The 20,693-nt window shown below is 40.4% G+C and overlaps 1 protein-coding gene across 1 annotated transcript in view; it reads right to left on the bottom strand.

The window, feature by feature from the left end:
• Window positions 1-969: 969 nt before the first annotated feature.
• The window catches only part of COA1 (cytochrome c oxidase assembly factor 1), a 40,168-nt gene continuing 20,444 nt past the window's right edge, over window positions 970-20,693 (bottom strand). The window contains exons 2-6 of the mRNA XM_081342941.1: window positions 10,326-10,370; window positions 9,536-9,633; window positions 5,583-5,734; window positions 3,787-3,863; window positions 970-3,166 (exon numbers count right to left, since the gene is read on the bottom strand). Of these exons, the coding sequence (XP_081199067.1) occupies window positions 3,079-3,166; window positions 3,787-3,863; window positions 5,583-5,734; window positions 9,536-9,623 (405 nt within the window). The 5' untranslated portion in view covers window positions 9,624-9,633; window positions 10,326-10,370 and the 3' untranslated portion in view covers window positions 970-3,078. The remainder of the gene's footprint in view (window positions 3,167-3,786; window positions 3,864-5,582; window positions 5,735-9,535; window positions 9,634-10,325; window positions 10,371-20,693) is intronic.

Raw genomic sequence — 20,693 nt, 5'->3', positions numbered from 1 at the left:
TGTTGACTCGTTTGATGTTTTGAATCATTTATTGAAGAAAATATTCTGCTGCTTTTTTGTTTGAAAGACTTGGGTTGGGTTTTTTCCAGCCTATTAATTTGTCAAAAGTAAAAAGGGGTTGTCCCTGACACACAAACAGGGCTGGTCATAGGCTGGAACAGAACACATATCTACCCATCCCATCAAATCTAACAAGAGGGATATGCTGTGGGTCTCAGCTGCTAAATAGTTCTTTCTGATGAGACCCAGACAGTATGCCTTTTCTGCTATGATCCAGCTCTCTAGAACAGGGGTGTCAAACTGCTGGCCCCCGGGTTGGTTGCATCGTAGGGAGGCCGTGCCCACCCCAGCAATGTACAAGTCGCACGTCACATCACGTGACACGGCGAGTTTGACACCCGTGCTCTAGAACATCATCTCCCCACAAGGTGAAGTGAGCCTTTACTGCTAAACTTTCACAAAATATAGTTTTTCCAATAATCTTGGGGATCCCATAGTTAGCTTGCACAATGGTTATACTATATTTAGATAGATGCTCTTCTGCAATCTTGCTTTTATCTTTTAAAGATTTTAATAGCTGTCACATTTTAATGTTTTTATGTTGCCCAATTATATTCAGTGAGATGGACAGCCATATCAATTTGTTACATAAATGTGGGTCTGCCTGTAGAACTATCTTTGAGTAAGAAAGGTTTTACTGTCTTAACCTTACATAATTTATGAGATCAGTACACTAAATGTTTATTTAAAGTTGGATACCTAGAGGTAAGCATATGTGTTTGTAAATATGATACATGGTTGATGTTAGCATGGAGGACAGGTCCAAAGCTTGTCTAAAAGGGCAATATTTTGGCCATTTACAAACTTTCTATTTTTTCCCCCTTAGGGCAATTTGTATGTGCTTATACATATTAAGTGCAACACTGCATTTGTGCAAAATATTTTATTTTCAAGAGCACAAAACTCAGTATTTCTCCTTCTAAAAGTTATACAGTTAGTCCTTGATTTACAAATATTAACTTAGTGACTGAGGTTATAATGACACTGAAAAAGTAACTTATGACTGTTTTTCACGTGACCATTGCAGCATCCCTATGGTCACATAATCAAAATTTGGATGCTTGTCAACTGGTTCATATTCACAATGGTTTCAATATCCCAGGGTCATTTGATCTGGTTTTGTGACCTTCTGACAAGCAAAGTCAATGGTGAAGTTAGATTCACTTAACAACTGTGTTATAACTTAACTGCAGTGATTCATTTAACAGCTGTGGCAAGAAAGGTTGTTAAATGGGTAAAATTTACTTAGCTGCTTAGCAACAGAAATTTTGGGCTGTACATTGTATGATGCATAACTACTCAGAATGTATTTATTAAACATATTTCTATTTCACCACAATCCCAAAAATGCTGTTAATGGTAGATAGGGTTGGACTTGAACCTCTCCTGAAAGTGAGAAACCTTTCAGAATAATTTTTTTATTAATATATTCTATGACTTTATTAGGCATTCAAAATCTTAATTCATATTATTATAGTAAATCCTGCCTATTAATTGTGGAAGAGGGATACAGATGAAAATATAGCAACTGAATACTGCTACAGTGGTGCTAGGAGCACCAAAGCAATTGATTGAAGGACTGAACAATAACATCACCATTGCCTGGGGAGCACCCAGTTGGGGACTCCTTTCATGTACCCATTAAGATGCCCACTGATGTGGTACCCATCTATCTACTTGCAGTTGCCAACTTACGAACTGCTGGGTCAGCAGAAGCTGGAGCATATGATGGGAACTCACCTAACCTCATGTCAGCAATGGGTTGCAAACACGAGCCTGCTAATTGTTAGCACACGTCCTAATCAGGTGAGCCACTGCACTCCTAGCATTTGAATAGCTTTTTTAAAAAAAATTATGAACCATACACCAAATACTATATTTCAAAAATTCATGCCTATTCTTTGACTGTACAGTGCATTGCAGTGTTGAAGACAAGTAGCATTTATTTATTTTTAATTATTTATTTTTATTTGTTAGATTTGTATACTCCCTTCAAGAGCTCAAGGCAATATATACAGCACAGTCTCCTCCAGTTTTTCTACATTACATTTGTGTGAAGCAGGTTGGGCTGAAATAGCATGATGGCCCAAAATTATTCAATGAGTTTCCATGGTTGAGTCTCCTGCTCTAACACATTGCCTGCTAAACCACTCTGGCTCATTTATAAGACACCTGAAATCAAAAATTATTAGAGAAAACATTTTGGATCTTACAAAAATATATGAGTACAGCACTTTTTGGCTACTAATTAAAGCAGTCATTCCTTTTTCAAGCTGCCACATGAGAAAAATACTCAACAATTTTAATATCCTGTCTCAGTAATATGATTTAGTATCTTTTTTCAGGCTCCCAGAGAACACCACAGAAAATCATAGTTGCTTTAATGAATAGTAGACAGGTGCTGTGCTCACGCAAAGTATGAAACATTAATCTCAAATTATTTTTAAGCATTCACAGCCCTAATGTGGAATACATGTGGAATACATGTAAATTATTTTAAAACCATTCAGTATATAAAAATCCAAGCCAATTAAAATCTAAGTATGCCTTTATATGCCTTCACCTGCTTTAGTCTAAACCCCAAAGAGTCAGTTAAGCAGTGTAACTATGTGGCAGCCAGGAAGTGTACCTCCTCAGTGATGGCTCCTGCCCATTGGAATTATATAGCCCCTGCACAGCTTCTACCCTTTTGACTTTCTGCAAATTGTTAAGTACTTGGTTGCAAGGATGATGGTCAACTTCATCCCCATGGGTTTTTTTTATTGTGTCTTCTGTACAGCTACATTCTTGTCACTAACATATGTAATCTTATTTTACATTTCTTTTACATTTGTAATTGTAAGCCATTCAATGTAGTTCTGAAGGCAAGCAGCCTTAAACTTTAAATAATAAATGATTCATATGTTTTGGATGTCCATTAGAATGTTTATGGAATTTCAATATACTAATACAAATATAATAATATTAAAATGATGATGATGGATGACAACAACAACTCAGTTCTATATATTACATCTTTTATCTAGAAACAGTCTTTATAGAAGAAAGATACACTGGAATTCTGTCGCCATTGCAGAGCTGTAGCGTGACTTCCTGTAGACTCCAGCTAACACAAAAATTTGTTAGAAATGATATAACTGAACATGGTAGAAATATAATAGTTAATCTAGAATAATTCATTGCTGCAATCCTCCCAATACATCATTTGTTTTAGGTCATTTAGGTAAATACTATTAAGGATAAGCCATTAATTTTATAAAAAAGCTTTAAATTGTTGATAATCCTAATGAATTAATATTTTTTTAAAAAATACTTATTTTTGTATCACCCAATCTGGTTCCCAATGGATAAATTCCTACTATCTGAGGAAACTATACAGTCTAGATGCAAATCAGTGAGAACCTATGTTAGTAGATGGATGTAGTAGACCACTACATGAAACACTTTTGGAAGTCTATATTAGCAATCCAATTAACAACAGGTCTTTATTTACATCAGCATTTTGCACTGGTGGATATAGAAATAGATTGCAAGATATACACAGTTCTGAACTTTATCAGTTTCATTACCCATTTTTTAATCAAACTGCAATACCTCTTCTAAAGCTATTAAATATAGTACATTATTTAATGTAGAATAACTATTATACATAGTATGATTGTTCAAATATCCAATATTTTTGTTCAAATATCCAATATTTTTTAAACACTATCTTTTAAAAATTACCTGTTGAGAGAAAAATCCATTTCTGAAATAACATGAAGATAACCGCCTGATTTTTTTCCAGATATTGGTATTTTTACCTATAAAACAAATCCTTTTGGTCAACTTTCACCAAATGTGAATCCTTTTGAAGTTAACATTCTTAATTCAGATTTAAAATGCAGTGTCTGAAAAGTCTTAAGCAAAAGTTATCTTCATTCAATCTGATTTAATACACAGGGGCTTCTTTATACATGTACACACTGAGTTTATACGCAGACTAATTCTTTAGCTGGCTGAACTATAGATTCTATCTATCTATCTATCTATCTATCTATCTATCATCTATCTATCTATCTATCTATCTATCTATCTATCTATCTATCTATCTATCTATCTATCTATCTATCTATCTATCTATCTATCCTTTCCCATTTTTCACTATAATACCCCAAAATGGAGTACTTTTCATGATTGCAGTGAGGACTTCCAATTCTACAAAATCTGTATAGATAGTCCTTCACTTAATAAACATTCATTTAGCAACTGTTTAAAGTTATAATGGCACTGAAAAAGGTGACTTATCACTGGTTTTCACACGTACAACTGTTGCAGCATCCTTATGGTCACATGATCAAAATTTGAGTGCTTGGCAACCAATGTGTATTTAAGATATTGCAGCATTCCAGGGTCATGTGATTGCCTTTACAACCTTCTTAGCTGGCTTCTGACAAGCAAAGTCAATGGGGGAAGCCAAATTCATTTAACAACTTCAGTGATTTGCTTAATAGCCAAGACAAAAAAGGTCATAAAATCAGGCGCAATTCACTTAACAACCCCCTTACTGATTCTGATTCCAACTGCAGTCATAAATGGAAGACTATATGAAGTTTTTTTTTTAATCTTTCAGATCAATGGTGGGAATTGTGTCTTCATCCAATTGTTTCCAAATGTTTAACAGCCATAATTAACACAGCTGATAGGGAGTTCAGAAGGATTTGGAGGAATAAAAATCCTCATTCTTGAATTCTGATCTAATCAAATCAGCACCTAATTCATCACATGGATATCTAGAGATATAGACAAAGAGGTTCTTCCCATTTGCAAATTATCCATCCACATCAGTTGAAGCCAAATTAGTCTTATATAGAATGAATCTATTGACTGAAGTCTACTCACATAATTCCTGAAACCTAAGAAGGATATCTTGCTATGAGATTTTTTTAAAAAAAGAAATTAGTAGGGGACATAGGCCAGGATCTTTTAAATGCAAGCATATATTCTACCACTGAGTGGTGAATCTCAGCACTGCTGCACTTCCAGTTCAGTTGTACCTAAAATCTTCCTTGTTAGATGGACAAGTTATGCTGAAAGAACCAATTTCATTTTCCTACAATTGCAAATGATTTTCATATACTTTGGTTATTATTGTTAATTTTCCAATCAAATTAATATCAACAGTGTTGAATCCAATGATTTGGGTCCTAGCCAAAGAATTAAAAGTCATGGAAGTACTGCCATAAAATGTATACTGTGCCAAGGTAATCTTTCGCAAATTTAGGGACAATAAAATCAATATGAGAGGTAATTTTTTATTACTACTATAACTACAAGTACTACTGTTTTAAATTACTGAATAATAGCTCAATAATAATTTCAAACTTTCAGGAATCCTGGAAATCCAGCTACTAGCATAGTGTCATTTTCTGCATTGACTTTAAAAACATCATATAAACCTAGTCAAACTGAAACTTTTTTGTTTTTGTAATGACTCCTGTTTCCTTACTTCCCCATCAGCTCTTAATGTATCTGCTAGTTACCTGCGCTGTTGACTTATCAACGTAGTTGCTCTTGTCTCTCAAGCTGATGTAGTGAACTTTCAGAGGGGGAGCACCAAGTGCTTCTAGGGCTAAGGGGTCTGCTTGAAGCTGATTAAGAGCATCCTTATAGTATTTTGTTCTAGAGAAAACCCCTGAATAAAAAGCAAAAAAGAAAAACAGTAAAAAAAACCAGTTCTGGAGCTGAAGAAGCTTCTTAGATGAGAAGCGAAACTTTTTCAAGGAAAAACAAAGAAAGTCCAGTTGCCTCTTGAAAAAAGCACCTTTAGAACAACCATCACCTGGATGATTGAGAATCTCCGTAGACATTTCCATTTACAGATGCTAAAGAGGTGTCCTTTAAATATTAGAAAATCATTATGCATTGACCAAATGGGGTGTTCTTAATTGCTCACCCATCCCAAATGTGCAGGGCCTAAGTAAATAAGGATTAAACTGCTAACTTCCCAGCTTGGAATAGAGAATTCAAAAATCTCTGGGGAGCTAAAGTCACTGTTGCTAATCACATTCTTTCCATTTCAGGTCATTATTTCATTGCCCTTTCTATCAAGAGTACCCTGTGCTGCTCTCTGCTTTAAAGTTGTTTATACATATGTATAGACTGGGAGATGACTCCCCAAGACTAAGACTCAAAGGCCTCTCAGAAGTCAGGCAGAGATATTTTAGATGTACCATATGGAAAAATTCCTCATTCGTGAAATGTCTCTTAAGAAATGAGGCAGGAACAAAGTACACCAGCATCAGAATTGGATTTTTGTTAATTTCCTCCACTATAACTAATGAAAAAGGAATGAATATAGCCTTGAAGAGCAACATTTAGCACAAATGTAGATCCATGAGGTTCAGTTAACCTGACTTGACTGGTTGAGCAATAATTTAAACCTGTATTGAAGTTTTAAAAATCTATTTGTAAGCAACTTTAACCCCTGAAACTAGTATTTATACAGCATGCCTTATTTTTTATAATTTAAGAGACAAGCACAGTCAATCAGATACATATTCATACATATTAGATTTGTAAATATCAGTGTTTCTTCCTTAGAAGCACCATATATAAATGAAATGCTTTTAAAATTAGCAATTGTTTCACCCCAGTGGGATTGGCCTGCCTTACCTGCAGCAGCAGAAGGAGGGTATTCCGGACCCCATCGGTCAAAGAATTCCAACTGGCAGGTCCAGGAGAACCTTTTCTGCCATGTCTTTTGCCCTCTGGAACATTGTGCCCCCAAGGTGAACTCAGTCCCCCCCTTTGGCCTTCCAGGAGAGTCATAAAACCTGGCTCTGCCAATTAGCTTAGGGTCCTGATGAGGGACATTCTGTATTGGAGCTGGTGAGTGGACTGAGAAAGTTTTGTCTCCAACCTGTTTGCATTTTCCTTTTTTCTTCAGCCATCTTTGCTAATTTTAACATTTTATATTGTTTTTATTTTATTGTATGCCACCAAGAGTTGCCTGATGGCAAGATGGATGACATATAAATTTAATAAATAAAATGTTTGAAGGTCAAAGTCCTCCAATTATTAGTAAAATCAGAAATGGTTTTGGCTGGATAGTATAAAAGAGGATTCTAATTAGAGAAACACTAAGTAGATGAAGCGTTGGAGATGGGGTCTAGAGAGCAGTTGGAGGTCCAGCCGATCCGAATCTGACCGATTGCAGTTAAGAACCTTTATAAGGTCTTATCTTGCGGTGATGAGGACGGCGAAGGCTAATTACTTCGCTGCCCTCATCGCGTCCGCAGATAATCGCCCGGCTGCCCTGTTTAGGGTGACTCGCTCCCTTCTTAACCAGGAGGTGAGGGAGGATCCCTTACAGGGTCGGGACGAGGAGTTTAGTCATCATCTGATGGACAAAATCAATCAGATCCGGGCCGGTTTGGACTCTGACTGGGCAGAGTCTGACGTGGAGGAATCGGACGGTGTTGAGCATGTTATCTGGACTGAGTTCGACCCTGTTTCCCCTGATGATGTGGACAGGATTATGGGGAGGCTGAGCTCCACCAACTGTTTATTGGACTCGTGCCCCTCCTGGCTGGTTTATGCGGCCCAGGAGGAGACACGAGGCTGGTTCCAGGCAGTAATAACTGCTTCTTTGAAGGAGGGTATCTTCCTCGCCGCCTTGAACGAGGTGGTGGTGAGACCCCTCCTCAAGAAGCCTGCCCTGGACCCGGCTGTTTTAAATAACTATCGTCCGGTCTCCAACCTTCGCTTTTTGGCGAAGGTTGTTGAGAGTGTGGTGGTGCATCAGCTTCCTCTGTTCCTGGAGAAAACTGATTATCTGGAACCGTACCAATCAGGTTTCAGGCCCGGGCACAGCACGGAGACAGCATTGGTCGCGCTGGTGAATGATCTCTGGCGGGCTCGGGACAGGGGTTGTTCCTCTGTTCTAGTCCTATTAGATCTCTCAGCGGCTTTTGATACCATCGACCATGGTATCCTACTGCGGCGTCTCAGGGGGTTGGGAGTGGGAGGCACTGTTTTACGGTGGTTCTCCTCCTATCTCCTGGGCTGCTCATAGTCGGTGTTGACGGGAGGGCAGAGATCCACCCTGAGGCCTCTCGTTTGTGGAGTTCCTCAGGGGTTGGTTCTCTCTCCCCTCCTGTTCAACATCTATATGAAGCCGCTGGGTGAGATTATTCGTGGTTTCGGGGTGGGGTATCATCAGTATGCTGATGATACCCAAATTTTTTTCTCCACCCCGAACCAACCCAGTGATGCCCTCACCGTGATGTCCCGTTGCCTGGAGGCGGTCCAGGTCTGGATGGGGAGAAACAGGCTTTGTCTCAATCCTGCCAAGACTGAGTGGCTGTGCATACCGGCATCTCGGGTTAACCAGACTATTCCATCTTTAACGATGGGGGGTGAGGTGTTACCCCCCGTTGATAGGGCTCGCAACTTGGGCGTCGTCCTGGATTCACGGCTCAGTCTTGAAGATCACATAGGAGCCGTGACCAGAGGGGCTTTTGCCCAGGTTTGCCTGGTGCGCCAGTTGCGACCCTACCTGGACTGAGATGCCCTACGCACAGTCACTCATGCGCTCATGACCTCCCGTTTAGACTACTGCAATGCTCTCTACATGGGGCTGCCCTTGAGGACCACTCGGAGGCTTCAGCTGGTGCAGAATGTGGCTGCGGGAGTTGTGATGGGGGTACCCCGATACTCCCATGTAACACCTCTACTCCACGAGCTGCATTGGCGTCTGGTTGCCCTCTGGGTGAGATTCAAGGTGCTGGTGATGACCTATAAAGCCCTAAATGGCTTGGGTCCGGGATATCTGAGGGAACACCTGCTGCCGGCATCAAGTTCCCTTCGTCCTGTGCACTCCCACAGGGAGGGCCTTCTCAGGGTACCGCCGGTAAAAGATTGCCGGTGGATAACACCCAGGGGGAGGGCCTTCTCTGTGGGTGTGCCTGCCTGCTGGAGCTTAGGACTGCCCCTGACCTTCGTTCATTTCGACGGGACCTGAAGACCTGGCTTTTCGAGCTTTCCGGCCCAGGCTGAGGGTTTTATTTGGGGTTTTTATATTTCTTCAGGGATTTAATTTAATCTTTTTAAATTGTTTTTAATTTTTGTATCGTTGTTTTAAGTACCTTGTAAACCGCCCTGAGTCCTACGGGAAAGGGCGGTATATAAATTCAATAAAATTCAAAATTCGAAATATTTGGTTGATCCTTATAAGAAAAGGTGGGGATATTATTTTTAAAATCTCCCCATTTAAAATCTTATTACAGATAGAAAACCATATTTCCAAGGAGAAATGTTAGTTCAATTCTTTGTCCACTATGCTGGCTTTCTGTTTGTAAAAAATTTTGACCATGGAGAAATGAACAGGGATCCTATACTTACAGTCTAAAAGGGTGCAGTTCAATTTATCAAGTTAATGCACAGACACTCCCTTTATAAATCAATTTTGATTGCTAACTATGATGGAACTTACTTTGTATGTAGTAATATGTAAAAGCACCTGCTGCAATACATTGAACACCCATAAAGAGAGCCATTTGCTGAAATTTTCTTAAGGACATATTTTATTTCCTATGGAGAAAAAAGTTGGAAAATGAATTATTGTATATGAGAAAAACCAGGTAATTATGTTGATGTATTTTCAATATTTTCATAAGACTACCCTGAATAAAAGCCCTCTACATAGCATTCTGTATTGGTTCTCTCAAGAGAAAGTCCCAAAGAAAAAATGAGCAGGCCAAATCCATTTATGAATTTCTTTCAGGGATGTCACTTTTTCACTAATTATTGGGGATAAAATGATATTCCTGTATGGCTAACAGTCAGAAATGTAGCCTGATGCTCCTGTGCCTTTGCATATACATTGAATAATACCGGAAAGCAGGGAGGACAAATATTATTCAGCCTTTGGAGGAAGGGTTCAATTTATTTCAAAATGCAATGCCACCCATTGCATAGAAATCAGCTAGAAGAACTCATAGAGGGAAAGGAAACTCAGTGACATCATCAGGAAATAGGTTGAGTAGTCAGTGAGAAGAAAGGTGGCCTCATTTTTGAGTCATTGAAATACAGACAATATGATAATGGAAGATTTTGCAATAGGTTATCCATTCCATGTTCTTCAATAAACCTGCCTATCTGTGCAAATCAGGTTGTTTTTGTAACATTGTTCTGACATATGGGCAGATGACAAACATCAGAGAAGAAGTAGAAAGAAAAAAATTCAGATTTTTTTCTTTTTTCTTTATCTTTCACATATTTACCTGATATTTATCTCAATGATGATACTGTATCTCCTCTCTCAGATGCTGTCAAGAGATAAATAGAGCTGGGATGAATATAAGACTTTGGAGATTCACTTTGATAGAATGGTATGAGTCTTAAATCATAATAATCAGAACAAGAGCATAAAAACAATATGCTGCTTTTTTAATCCTTTGAATGTGGATTTAAACACATTGTCACAAGGAAACATTTACCAAATAGTAACTATAACAGCACATGTAAGAGAGTATTAGCATTTTAAAAGTTATCTGCCATCCTATATTGTTCTATGAAGAGATAAATCACATCACCAATTTTGCATCTGAAGTGGCATGAGATCAGATTTGTTCACATTACTACAATTTTCAACATTCCACAATAGAGATTTCACTTGCTAAACAACACAATAATCAAATAATCTGTTCTGAAATGGTTTGTATAATCCCATTAATTTGATCAGGATTTGCTTAAAAGATATTTTCAAAAGATCATGTGTCAGGATGATTAAGAAGCTCTGATTATTCCTAAAAGTGACAGCATTGTAGCCACAAACAGGAAAACCATTTTGGCAAAATGATTAAATGCTTCTGAAATCTCTCTTTTTCTAACATTTCTCAGCTAAAACCTGACTTAATCTACTGAGTCAGATTTTAAGTGAATAAACAGGAGGGAAAGTGCAAATATTTTGCATATTTAATGTGAGAATGCTCAGGAACATGATTATCCATTCTTTTGCTCCTTCCAAGATGAAGTGTTGCAGCCTTACACATGCTTTTACACATTAGTAAAAATGCAACAATAATCTCTAAATATATAGCTTGATCTTCTTAGGATATTCCTGAAAGAATAGGTTGCCATGGAGAAAACCTATATAGTTAAAAAATTACCGTATTTTCCGGTGTATAAGACGACTGGGCGTATAAGACAATCCCCGACTTTTGAGAAGATTTTCAAGATTTTTCGTCTTATACTCCGGAAAATACTTACATGCCAGTTGCCAAGTGTCCGACACAAGCCCGATTCAGCCCCGTCTGATGCAGATGGTGCAAAGCCTCCCTTCTGAAGCCCAAAGGGGCTTTTCCTTCCACCCACCCTTTGGAATAAACGCAAGAGCTGCGTTCACACGACGCGTTCTTCCAGGCGAGACTCTGCAAATGGCATGCCAGAAGCCGCAACCACCGCGGAAACTCCGAGTCCCCGCCTTTCGGCAGCCTGCACAGCCGAGCACAATCCGGCTTTGAGAGCACATTTGCAGATGGAGCATCCGCCGTGTCTGGAGCCAAGCCCCACCCAGGAGGCGGCCAGGCGGACCCGGAAGACACGCTGGAGAGCTGGGCTTGGGGCGGCCATGCCGAGGCCGGCTGGCGAGGGCCGCTGCATGGTCTGCGGGCGAGAGGGGCGCCAGGCTGCCAAGTACCGCTGTCCAGACTGCCGGGAGAGATAGCGGGTAGCAGGGCGCGCTCTGCTTATGCTCAGATGCCGCTTGGGGGAGGGGCTTCCTGCCACTCCCGGGGTCTGGCGTTTGCAAGGGGGAGGGGAAGGGGCTTAGAGGCTCTTGGGGGTGGGAAGGGAGAGTCACGTTGGAGGGGGGACTGGACTAAGGAGGCTTGAAGTTGCTTTGCAAGAACGGGGACACTTGATTGATTTATGTACTATTTTCCGGCGTATAAGACGACTGGACGTATAAGACGACCCCCCAACTTTTGAGAAGATTTTCATGAGTTAAAAAGTCATCTTATATGCCGGAAAATACAGTAGTCATAGTGCATAGTCAATCAATCAAATCTAATGACATTATAGCATATTTTGTCAGGCTCTGCCCATGAAGTTCTTTAATTGTCTTGGTTAAGAAGAATTATTCTGAAATTTAGAAATAGTTACATACAACAGTATCTTTAAGTTCCTTTAGAATAGGTCTGAAAAGATGGCATAGTATTTTCCTCTTCTCCTACTATCCAGTATTACTCAATTTGGTGTCCTCTAGTTGTATTGAGATTAAGACTCTCAGAATTCAAGACTTGCTTTGCAAAAAATTATGAACCAGAATATTTTGCAACATCCATTTTAAAAAATGTTTTCCGGCTGATGCAGCTCTAGCAATTGGAAAATAATACTCTTAAAATGGCCAAGAAATTGTTCCCTGGGTGTTGAACATCAGCCCTGGCCACCACGGCCAATGGAGAAAAAAATGTAATCCAACATCTAGAAAGTAAAATTATCGATTCCTGCTTAAAATTGTGAAAATGACATATGATCTCTATTCTATTAACCGATTGAGCTTTCCAAGGCTACTTTTCCTCTTTAACCAGGCCTATCTCTTCCCCCTTTATCTGAGTTCCAGGGTGTCTGGGAATAATTGCTTCCTCAGGTTGAAAGCTTTCCACATGGAGTAGGTGGTAAAACTATTTCCACCTTTTCCTGAGTGGGGAGATTGGCCGATGGGTAGACTGGTTTGCAGCACTTAAAGTGCTTCAGTTAACTAACACTGAGTAGCATACCATTACCCAAAATGTAATTTGGGTTAAAAATATATAATTGAATAAATTAAATCCAAAAATGTGCAATATTAACAGTTATGTAAATCAAAGTCAAACATTCTGAAAAACACAATCAGCAATCAAGTAAAACAATTAAACAGATATAAAAAATCACTTTTTAAAAAAAACGTATGAAGATAAATATACAAAGCCTGGGCATAAAAGAGGATAAGACAACAATGGAGTCATCTAAGCATGTCTCTGACACACCAGCACTTTGAATGGACTTATGAATGACCCAGGATAGGCTCATGGCTGTCATGGAAGCCATAAACTCTAGAGCCACCTCATTTCAAGGTAAGGCGGCTTAAAGTGCCCCAGAACCACCTGCCAAAAGGAGTGCAAGCTGAGAGGCCACCGTGCAGCAGGGGAGGCTGGCACTATAATAGCCCCAACTGATCTCTATAGCCCAACTTAATGAACAGGGTCACACAACTGATGATCTGTGGAACAGGGTCCCTGAAAGTTGTAAGAAATTATGAATTTTCCTGATGAATTACTATTGTCACAATGCAATAGAAATAGCAGTAGCACTTAGACTTATATACCACTCCATAGTGCTTTAATCACTGAGTGGTTTACAAATGTCAATATATTGCCCCAACAATCTGGGTCCTCATTTTACCAACCTCAGAAGGATGAAAGGCTGAGTCAGCTTTAAGTCCATCAGGATCAAACTGCTGCTGTGGGCAGTTAGTCTGCAACACTGCATTCTAACCACTGTATCACCATGGCTCAATTGTAAACCAGCTGGGAAAATTTCAGAAAGGGCAACTCCCCTTTTAAAATCCACATAGGTAAAGGTAAAGGTTCCCCCACACATGCGTGCTAGTCGTTTCCAACTCTAGGGGCCGGTGCTCATCTCCGTTTCAAAGCCGAAGAGCCAGCGCTTGTTGGAGGACCTCTCCATGGTCATGTGGCTGGCATGACTAGACGCCAAAGGCACACGGAACGCTGTTACTTTCCCACCATAGTGGTCCCTATTTTTCTACTTGCATTTTTACATGCTTTCGAACTGCTAGGTTGGCAGAAGCTGGGACGAGTAACAGGCACTCAGTTACGCGGCACTCAGGATTCGACCTGCCAAACTGCCGACCATCTGATCAACAAGCTCAGCATCCTAACCCACTGAGTCTCAGTAATACAGATAGTCCTTCACTTACAACCACAAATGAGGCCAAACTTTATGTTGCTTAGAAATTTGTTGTGAGTTTTGCCACATTTTATGACTTTTCTTGCCACATTTGTTAAATGAATCACTGCAGTTATTAAATTAGTAACACGGCTGTTAAGTGAATCTGACTTCCCCATTGACTTTGTTTGTCAGAAGAGCACAAAAGGTGATCACGATTCTGGGACACTGCAACTGTCATGAACCAGCTGTCAAGCATCCAGATGTAAATCACGTGACCATGGAGATGCTGCAATGGTCATAAGTGTGAAAATATCATGTCATTTTTTTCAATGCTACTGCAACTTTGAACGGTCACTAAATGAACTGTTGTAAGTCAAGGACTACCTGTATATGCCAAGTCTGTCATCACATTATTGATCAAATCATTGATGAGAAAGGCCTATTACACACTGACTTGGTATTCAGTAGAAGCAGCTGGAGGCCAGGGCTGCTAAAGGTCCACTGACAAAGCATTGGGGCTAAAATCAGGTAGCCGGAACATGGAACTGTTATGAGACAACAGTTTTGCAATTTCTGAAGGTGGTCCACTTTTGTTTTTTGTTTTTGTTTTGTTTTGTTTAATCCCATTTATATCCCGCCCTTTTCCGAAGACTCAGGGCGGCTTACAATCTAAAGCACAAATCAATGTGCTTAGCAAAAGCCTTCATTCTATGTATATGCCTGCTTATTAGGGCTTTCCCCCCCCCCCCAAGCGGCATCTCACCATATCTCCTCTTGCCCGATACCACTTAATTCTATGGCCTGTTCTCCCACCAATGGCAGCCCTGTCGCGGAACAATTAACAGTCCGACCAGAGGTGGATGGACCGTGGTTCATCTGCATGGTCAATATCAAAGAAAAGAAATCCAAGACATTCTATAGTAAAACTTTTAATGAGAAAACAAAAGACCTAGACTGACCACATTCTTTCATCAGGCAGAAGAAGAAAGTAAAACAGAAACTGAACTTTTTTTAGGCCTGCGCACAAAACAGTTTAAAACCAAAACATTGGCTGGACATAGCTAGAGTCACTATGGTTACAAGATAAGATAAGGTGCAGAGCAGAAAGAGATGTACACTTAGGAATGAGCGAAGCTGGCAAAACTAAAAAAACACGCAGTGACATCCCCTTCTTTTGTCAGCGAAGCAGAAAATCAGATAAGGCACATCTTCTTGCGCAGATACTCGTGTTGGGCTGTAGGAAGTGGTTTGTTCAGCATATCAGCAATTTGGTCATGTGTAGACACATACTGCAATTTGACAAAACCTTGTTTAACTGCTTGTCTTATATTTTGGTAACGGATGTCAATGTGTCTAGACCTGGAACCTGTAAAACGATTCTCAGGTACATAGACCACAGATTCGTTGTCCTCCATCACAGTGATTGGTTGAATCGGAGGTGTCCAGATATCTGTGACTAAAGCATCAAACCACGTTAGAGAATTACATGCATCTGAAACACAAGCATACTCAGCTTCTGTAGAAGAACAAGAAACAAAATTCTGTTTACGCACATGCCAGTAAACAGGACATCCATTCAAAAACATCATATAACCTGAAGTGCTTTTACGTCATTTCTTATCACTTGCCCAATCTGAATCTGCATAACAACATAACTCTGCATAGTCAGTATGTGTGGGTTCTAACAACAACTTCATGTCTTTGGTGTGTTTTAGATATCTCAATAATTTCTTAACACATGTCCAATCAAACTGTTTTGCCTTGCCTACGTGTCGTGATAGGAGATTAACACTAAGTGCAATGTCGGGTCTAGTCCAACTACTAATATATAGGAGCGACCCAATGACTGAGCGATAAAGTGTTTGATCCTCGAACTCAGGACTCGGTTCATGTGTCAAGTTGTGAAAATCAGATTGCATGGGTATACTCACAGGTTTAGCATCCTTCATGTTGCAGTGATGCAATAGTTGTTCAATCTTATCTTCCTGTGTAAGACTGAACCCCTTCTGAGTTTTGGTAACTTGAACACCTAAATAAGTGTTAATATGTCCTAAAGACCTCAATGTGAAAAACTGTTGTAAAGCTTTAGCAAAACATTCACTCATCTGCTTATTTGGACCAATATAAACAATATCATCAACATAAACAAGAATTATCTCATACCTATTATCAGATCTTTTTGTAAACACGCATTCATCTGTTTCGGACTTAATAAAGCCCATTGAATTTAGTTTGTCAGAAAGACATAAGTACCACATTAAACCAGATTGTTTCAGACCATAAAGACTTTTGTGTAGAAACCAAGTATCCCCTTCTTGCTGTCGGAAACCTGGAGGACCTTTGACATAAATTTCTTCATCAAGATCAGCGTGTAGATAAGCTGTTTCAACATCAAACTGGAAAACTTCTAGGCCAAGGATAGTTGCAGTGGCTAAGGCGATTTTCACACTCTCAGTCCGCAGTGTGAGTGAATAGGTATTTGTATAGTCCTCAGGATAACGTTGAGCGAAAACCTGGGCTACAAGTCTGGCCTTGTACAGCGACTCACCATTCGGCTTCTTTTTAATTCTGTAGACGCAACGAGTGCCAATAACTTTCTTGTTTGCTGGAGGGCTTGCAGGCGTAAACACCTGAAGTTTCTTTAGACTGTCCATTTCAGCCTGCATTGCCTCAAACCATTTATCTTGCTCTGCTTCAGGAAGATGTTTGATTTGTGTGAACGTCTCAGGAGGAAGTATCACATTACAAATCAAAGGTAAAGGTGCTTTTGTTACTTGCCACGAATACCGTTTTGGTGGAATTCCCTTTGTGGTCCTCTTGGAACATCTCGGAACAACTGTCCATTCTTCTTCCGTTTCGTCCTCGTCTTCATCGCCAGCAGCATCGGCGGCTTGCAAAGACGGAACAGTGGATTGAGAAGAACTCGTGGAAGGAACATTCGCCTGTGCATCTTGATCATCAGGCTGCATGGCAGCAGCAGCATCATCTCTAGGAAAATAAACTCCAGGATCGTTAGAATGAATCCTGGACCAGTCAGCATCTTCCTCAAAAACAGCAGATTGTGAAATCACTATTACATGATGAGAGTCAATATATTTGCTCCATTTTGAATTATCATCAATGCCCATAAATCTCATCCTTTTTGCTGCAGGACCCCCTTTCTTTCTTTGGGCTAAAGGAATATTGACCATAGCATAGGAACCAAAAATATGGAGATGTGAGAGGTCAGGCTTGTGTCCATATAACATGAAATAAGGGGTCTGATTTATCACACTACTCCAAGTGTGGTTGATGATATGGTTAGCATATTTGATAGCTTCACCCCAGTATGGAAGACTGAGGTTAGCATCTTCAAGAAGGCAACGCATCATGGTTTGCAGAACTCCATTTCTGCGTTCTGCCACTCCATTCTGAGCTGGAGTGTAAGGAGCTGAGGTCTGGTGTAGTATCCCACTCTTACGCATCCAGTTCTGGAAACGCTGAGACATGAATTCAGCACCACGATCACTCTGAATTCTGGCGATGCTGACTTCGAATTGGGTATTGACAAGATTGGCAAAGTCTTTAAAGATCTGAAAGGTCTCAGATTTTTCTCTCATAGGAAATACATAACCATATCTAGAGTAATTATCAACAATTGTCAAGAAATATCTTTTACCACCAATTGTTGGTGCAAAAGGACCCACTATGTCAGTGTGTACCAAATCAAAAATGCGTGTTGACAGGCGTGTAGCGTGTTTTGGAATTGCTGCTGCTTTGGATTTGGCTTTCTTGCAGACAGCACAGTCCAAGAACACCTTACACCCCTTAAGATCCAAACCTCTTGCGAACTCTGGCATCTTCTTCAGAACACGGAAACTGGCATGACCCAATCTTCTATGCCACTTATGGATACACCTGGAATGCAAAGGTTTACCTGTTAGTGAATTCTCAACATTAGCATTTTTATTAGGAACCTCAGGCTTGCTGTGAGCAACCTGTGTCTTATTTGTCCTTTTATTGGCTTTAGGAGCCTTTGGAGTAGCAACAGGAACTCTCTCTGGGACATCTCTCACTGGGCCTGTGCTCTCCCTTTTTGGAACTGGTATACTTGCCTGCTCTTGCGGCTTAGACTTTGGTTTTAAGTAATAAACACCACCAATCAACATGGTTTCAGCAACAATATCTCCATCTTTAACTACATAACTTGCTTTTTCGAGATGGTGTACCTGGAATTTTGACATCTTAGACAAGTGACTCTGACTAAGCAAATTACTACTGGCAGACGGAACGTAGTAAACATCGGGAATGAATGCACCGAGCTCTTCAATATAAACGGTTCCTTTTCCCATGACCCGAACAGGATGATTTGGAAAAGAGTACAGCTCACGAAGTTCAGGTTCAGGCTCGTGCATCTCTGTGTACAGCTCTTTTCTGTAGGTAACATGTAATGCTGCTCCGCTGTCCAAAGTCCAAAGTAGGCGTCTATCATACTCTGGTTGAGGCTGTGGATCGTTGGTTACAACCAATGTGGCAAGTGGAGCTTGAGGATCACGCCTGGGACCACGACCACGACCTTGTCGTTCGCCTCTACCTCTGCCTCCTCTGGAATCTGTTTCTCTGGGCTGGTACATGGCAGGCGCTGGAAACCGTTGGGGACAATCCCGGGTGGCACCATTGTATCCTCATGTGTCATTTGACACAGAAGGCAGTCAGGCTCCCATTCGTCTGACACAAGATCCCACTGTGGGCGTGCCTCTGTCTTTGAGGAAGAAGGCAAAATGGCGATCCCTTGTGGGTGTGGCTTTGCTTGTGAAGAGGGAGGCAAAATGGCCGATTCTGAAAACTGAATGCCAGCAGAGGCTCTCCCATGCTTTTCATACCATGCTGCACACAACTTTGCGTTTAGCAGATCCTTCTCTAAAATTTCAATTTGTTCATAATAACTTTGCAAAGTCTTCTCATGCACAGTTTGCCCAGGTCTTGAAGAATAATAGCTCACCTCCTTCCCTAGTGTAGCCTTAGGTTTAGCACCAAACCTCTCATAATCAGCCTGATCCCCATGAGCAGAGGCTACAACTGGGGGATCAGCTTGAGAGTCTGTAAAAACAGAAAATGGTGAAACTGACCTTGGCTCAGAGGCTGCTTCTGCAAGACGTGAGGGAGTCTGTAAACTTGAAAGAAGATCTCTCTGTGGAACGGCTGCCTCCTCCTCAGCAGAGAAATAACCGGCCTTCTCCTTTCTCCTTTTCCTTGGCATATTTTTAGCAATGAATAACAGCCTCCTCAGTGCTGGACTAACTGCCTAGTTAATTGCCTATCAATAAATCTTGAAAATAAAAATAAACCATCCTCTGCTACCAAATGTCGCAGAACAATTAACAGTCCGACCAGAGGTGGATGGACCGTGGTTCATCTGCATGGTCAATATCAAAGAAAAGAAATCCAAGACATATTCTATAGTAAAACTTTTAATGAGAAAACAAAAGACCTAGACTGACCACATTCTTTCATCAGGCAGAAGAAAAAAGTAAAACAGAAACTGAACTTTTTTTAGGCCTGCGCACAAAACAGTTTAAAACCAAAACATTGGCTGGACATAGCTAGAGTCACTATGGTTACAAGATAAGATAAGGTGCAGAGCAGAAAGAGATGTACACTTAGGAATGAGCGAAGCTGGCAAAACTAAAAAAACACGCAGTGACAAGCCCCATCCCCAGAACCAAGCTCAAAGGACCCAGTTTATTGAGGTTTATCAGCGCCAACAGGGTATTCAATTGCCACCTCTCTACAAAACACAAAAATAACACTTTCATACACATAAATACAGTTTCTCTCCTCTGCCACTCTCATCAGGTGTTAGAGAATGCTCCCCACCAATTCACCCACCAGTATTTCCTCCCCAAAGCCACTCTCCTTTGCCAAAATTGAGTCTCAACCTTTTCTTTCCAATTCAAACCCCCAAAGTATCTTTTGACTGCATTCCTTCTTCAGTTAGGAGTCAAGATGTAAACTTGGGTATCATCAGGGCACTGGTGGCCTGATGGATGGTATCTTACTGTGGCCTCATGATAAAAGGATCAGAGTGATGCCTCTTCTTTCTCCATGTCTGCCTGAAATCTGAATGGGGCAAAACAAGAGCCCTACTGTTGCCAGTTCTAAATATTTGAACAAATGGCTCCTGGTTCCCCCTTTAACCAAGGTTGCTTTGCTCAGATGTATTTAGAATGCACAGGTTAATAAATTCCAATGTTAGAATAAACAATAAAAAGAAGAATTCTATTTTAATAAGCACAACAAACAAAGAACCTCAGGAATAAGATAACTAAATCATATAATAAAGCCCTAAGTTAATAAACAGCAACCCACAATCAACCAAAAAACAGATACTACTGCATGTATAAACTGATGTATATAAATGTATATTTCTAAGTCCTTTTGAGGACTTAGGATGGGATGCATTCAGAACACTAATTTCAGGCTAGCTACTCCATGAAAGTTAAAAATGTATCGATACTTTGTTCAGGAATAAGGAATGAGGAAAGGAAACTGAATGCTCCAGAGCTGCATTATTTTTTACATCTCTACCAAGTAAATGAAGGGACGCAGTGGCTCAGTGGGTTAGGACGCTGAGCTTGTCGATCAGAAGGTCGGCAGTTTGGCAGGTCGAATCCCGAGTGCCGCGTAACAGAGTGAGCGCCTGTTACTCGTCCCAG

Source organism: Vipera berus (genome assembly GCF_964194415.1).
Source record: "Vipera berus genome assembly, chromosome: Z".
NCBI classification, from domain to species: domain Eukaryota; kingdom Metazoa; phylum Chordata; class Lepidosauria; order Squamata; family Viperidae; genus Vipera; species Vipera berus.
The sequence above is the reverse complement of the archived record's forward strand: the minus strand, read 5'-3'. Positions and strand labels throughout refer to the sequence as shown.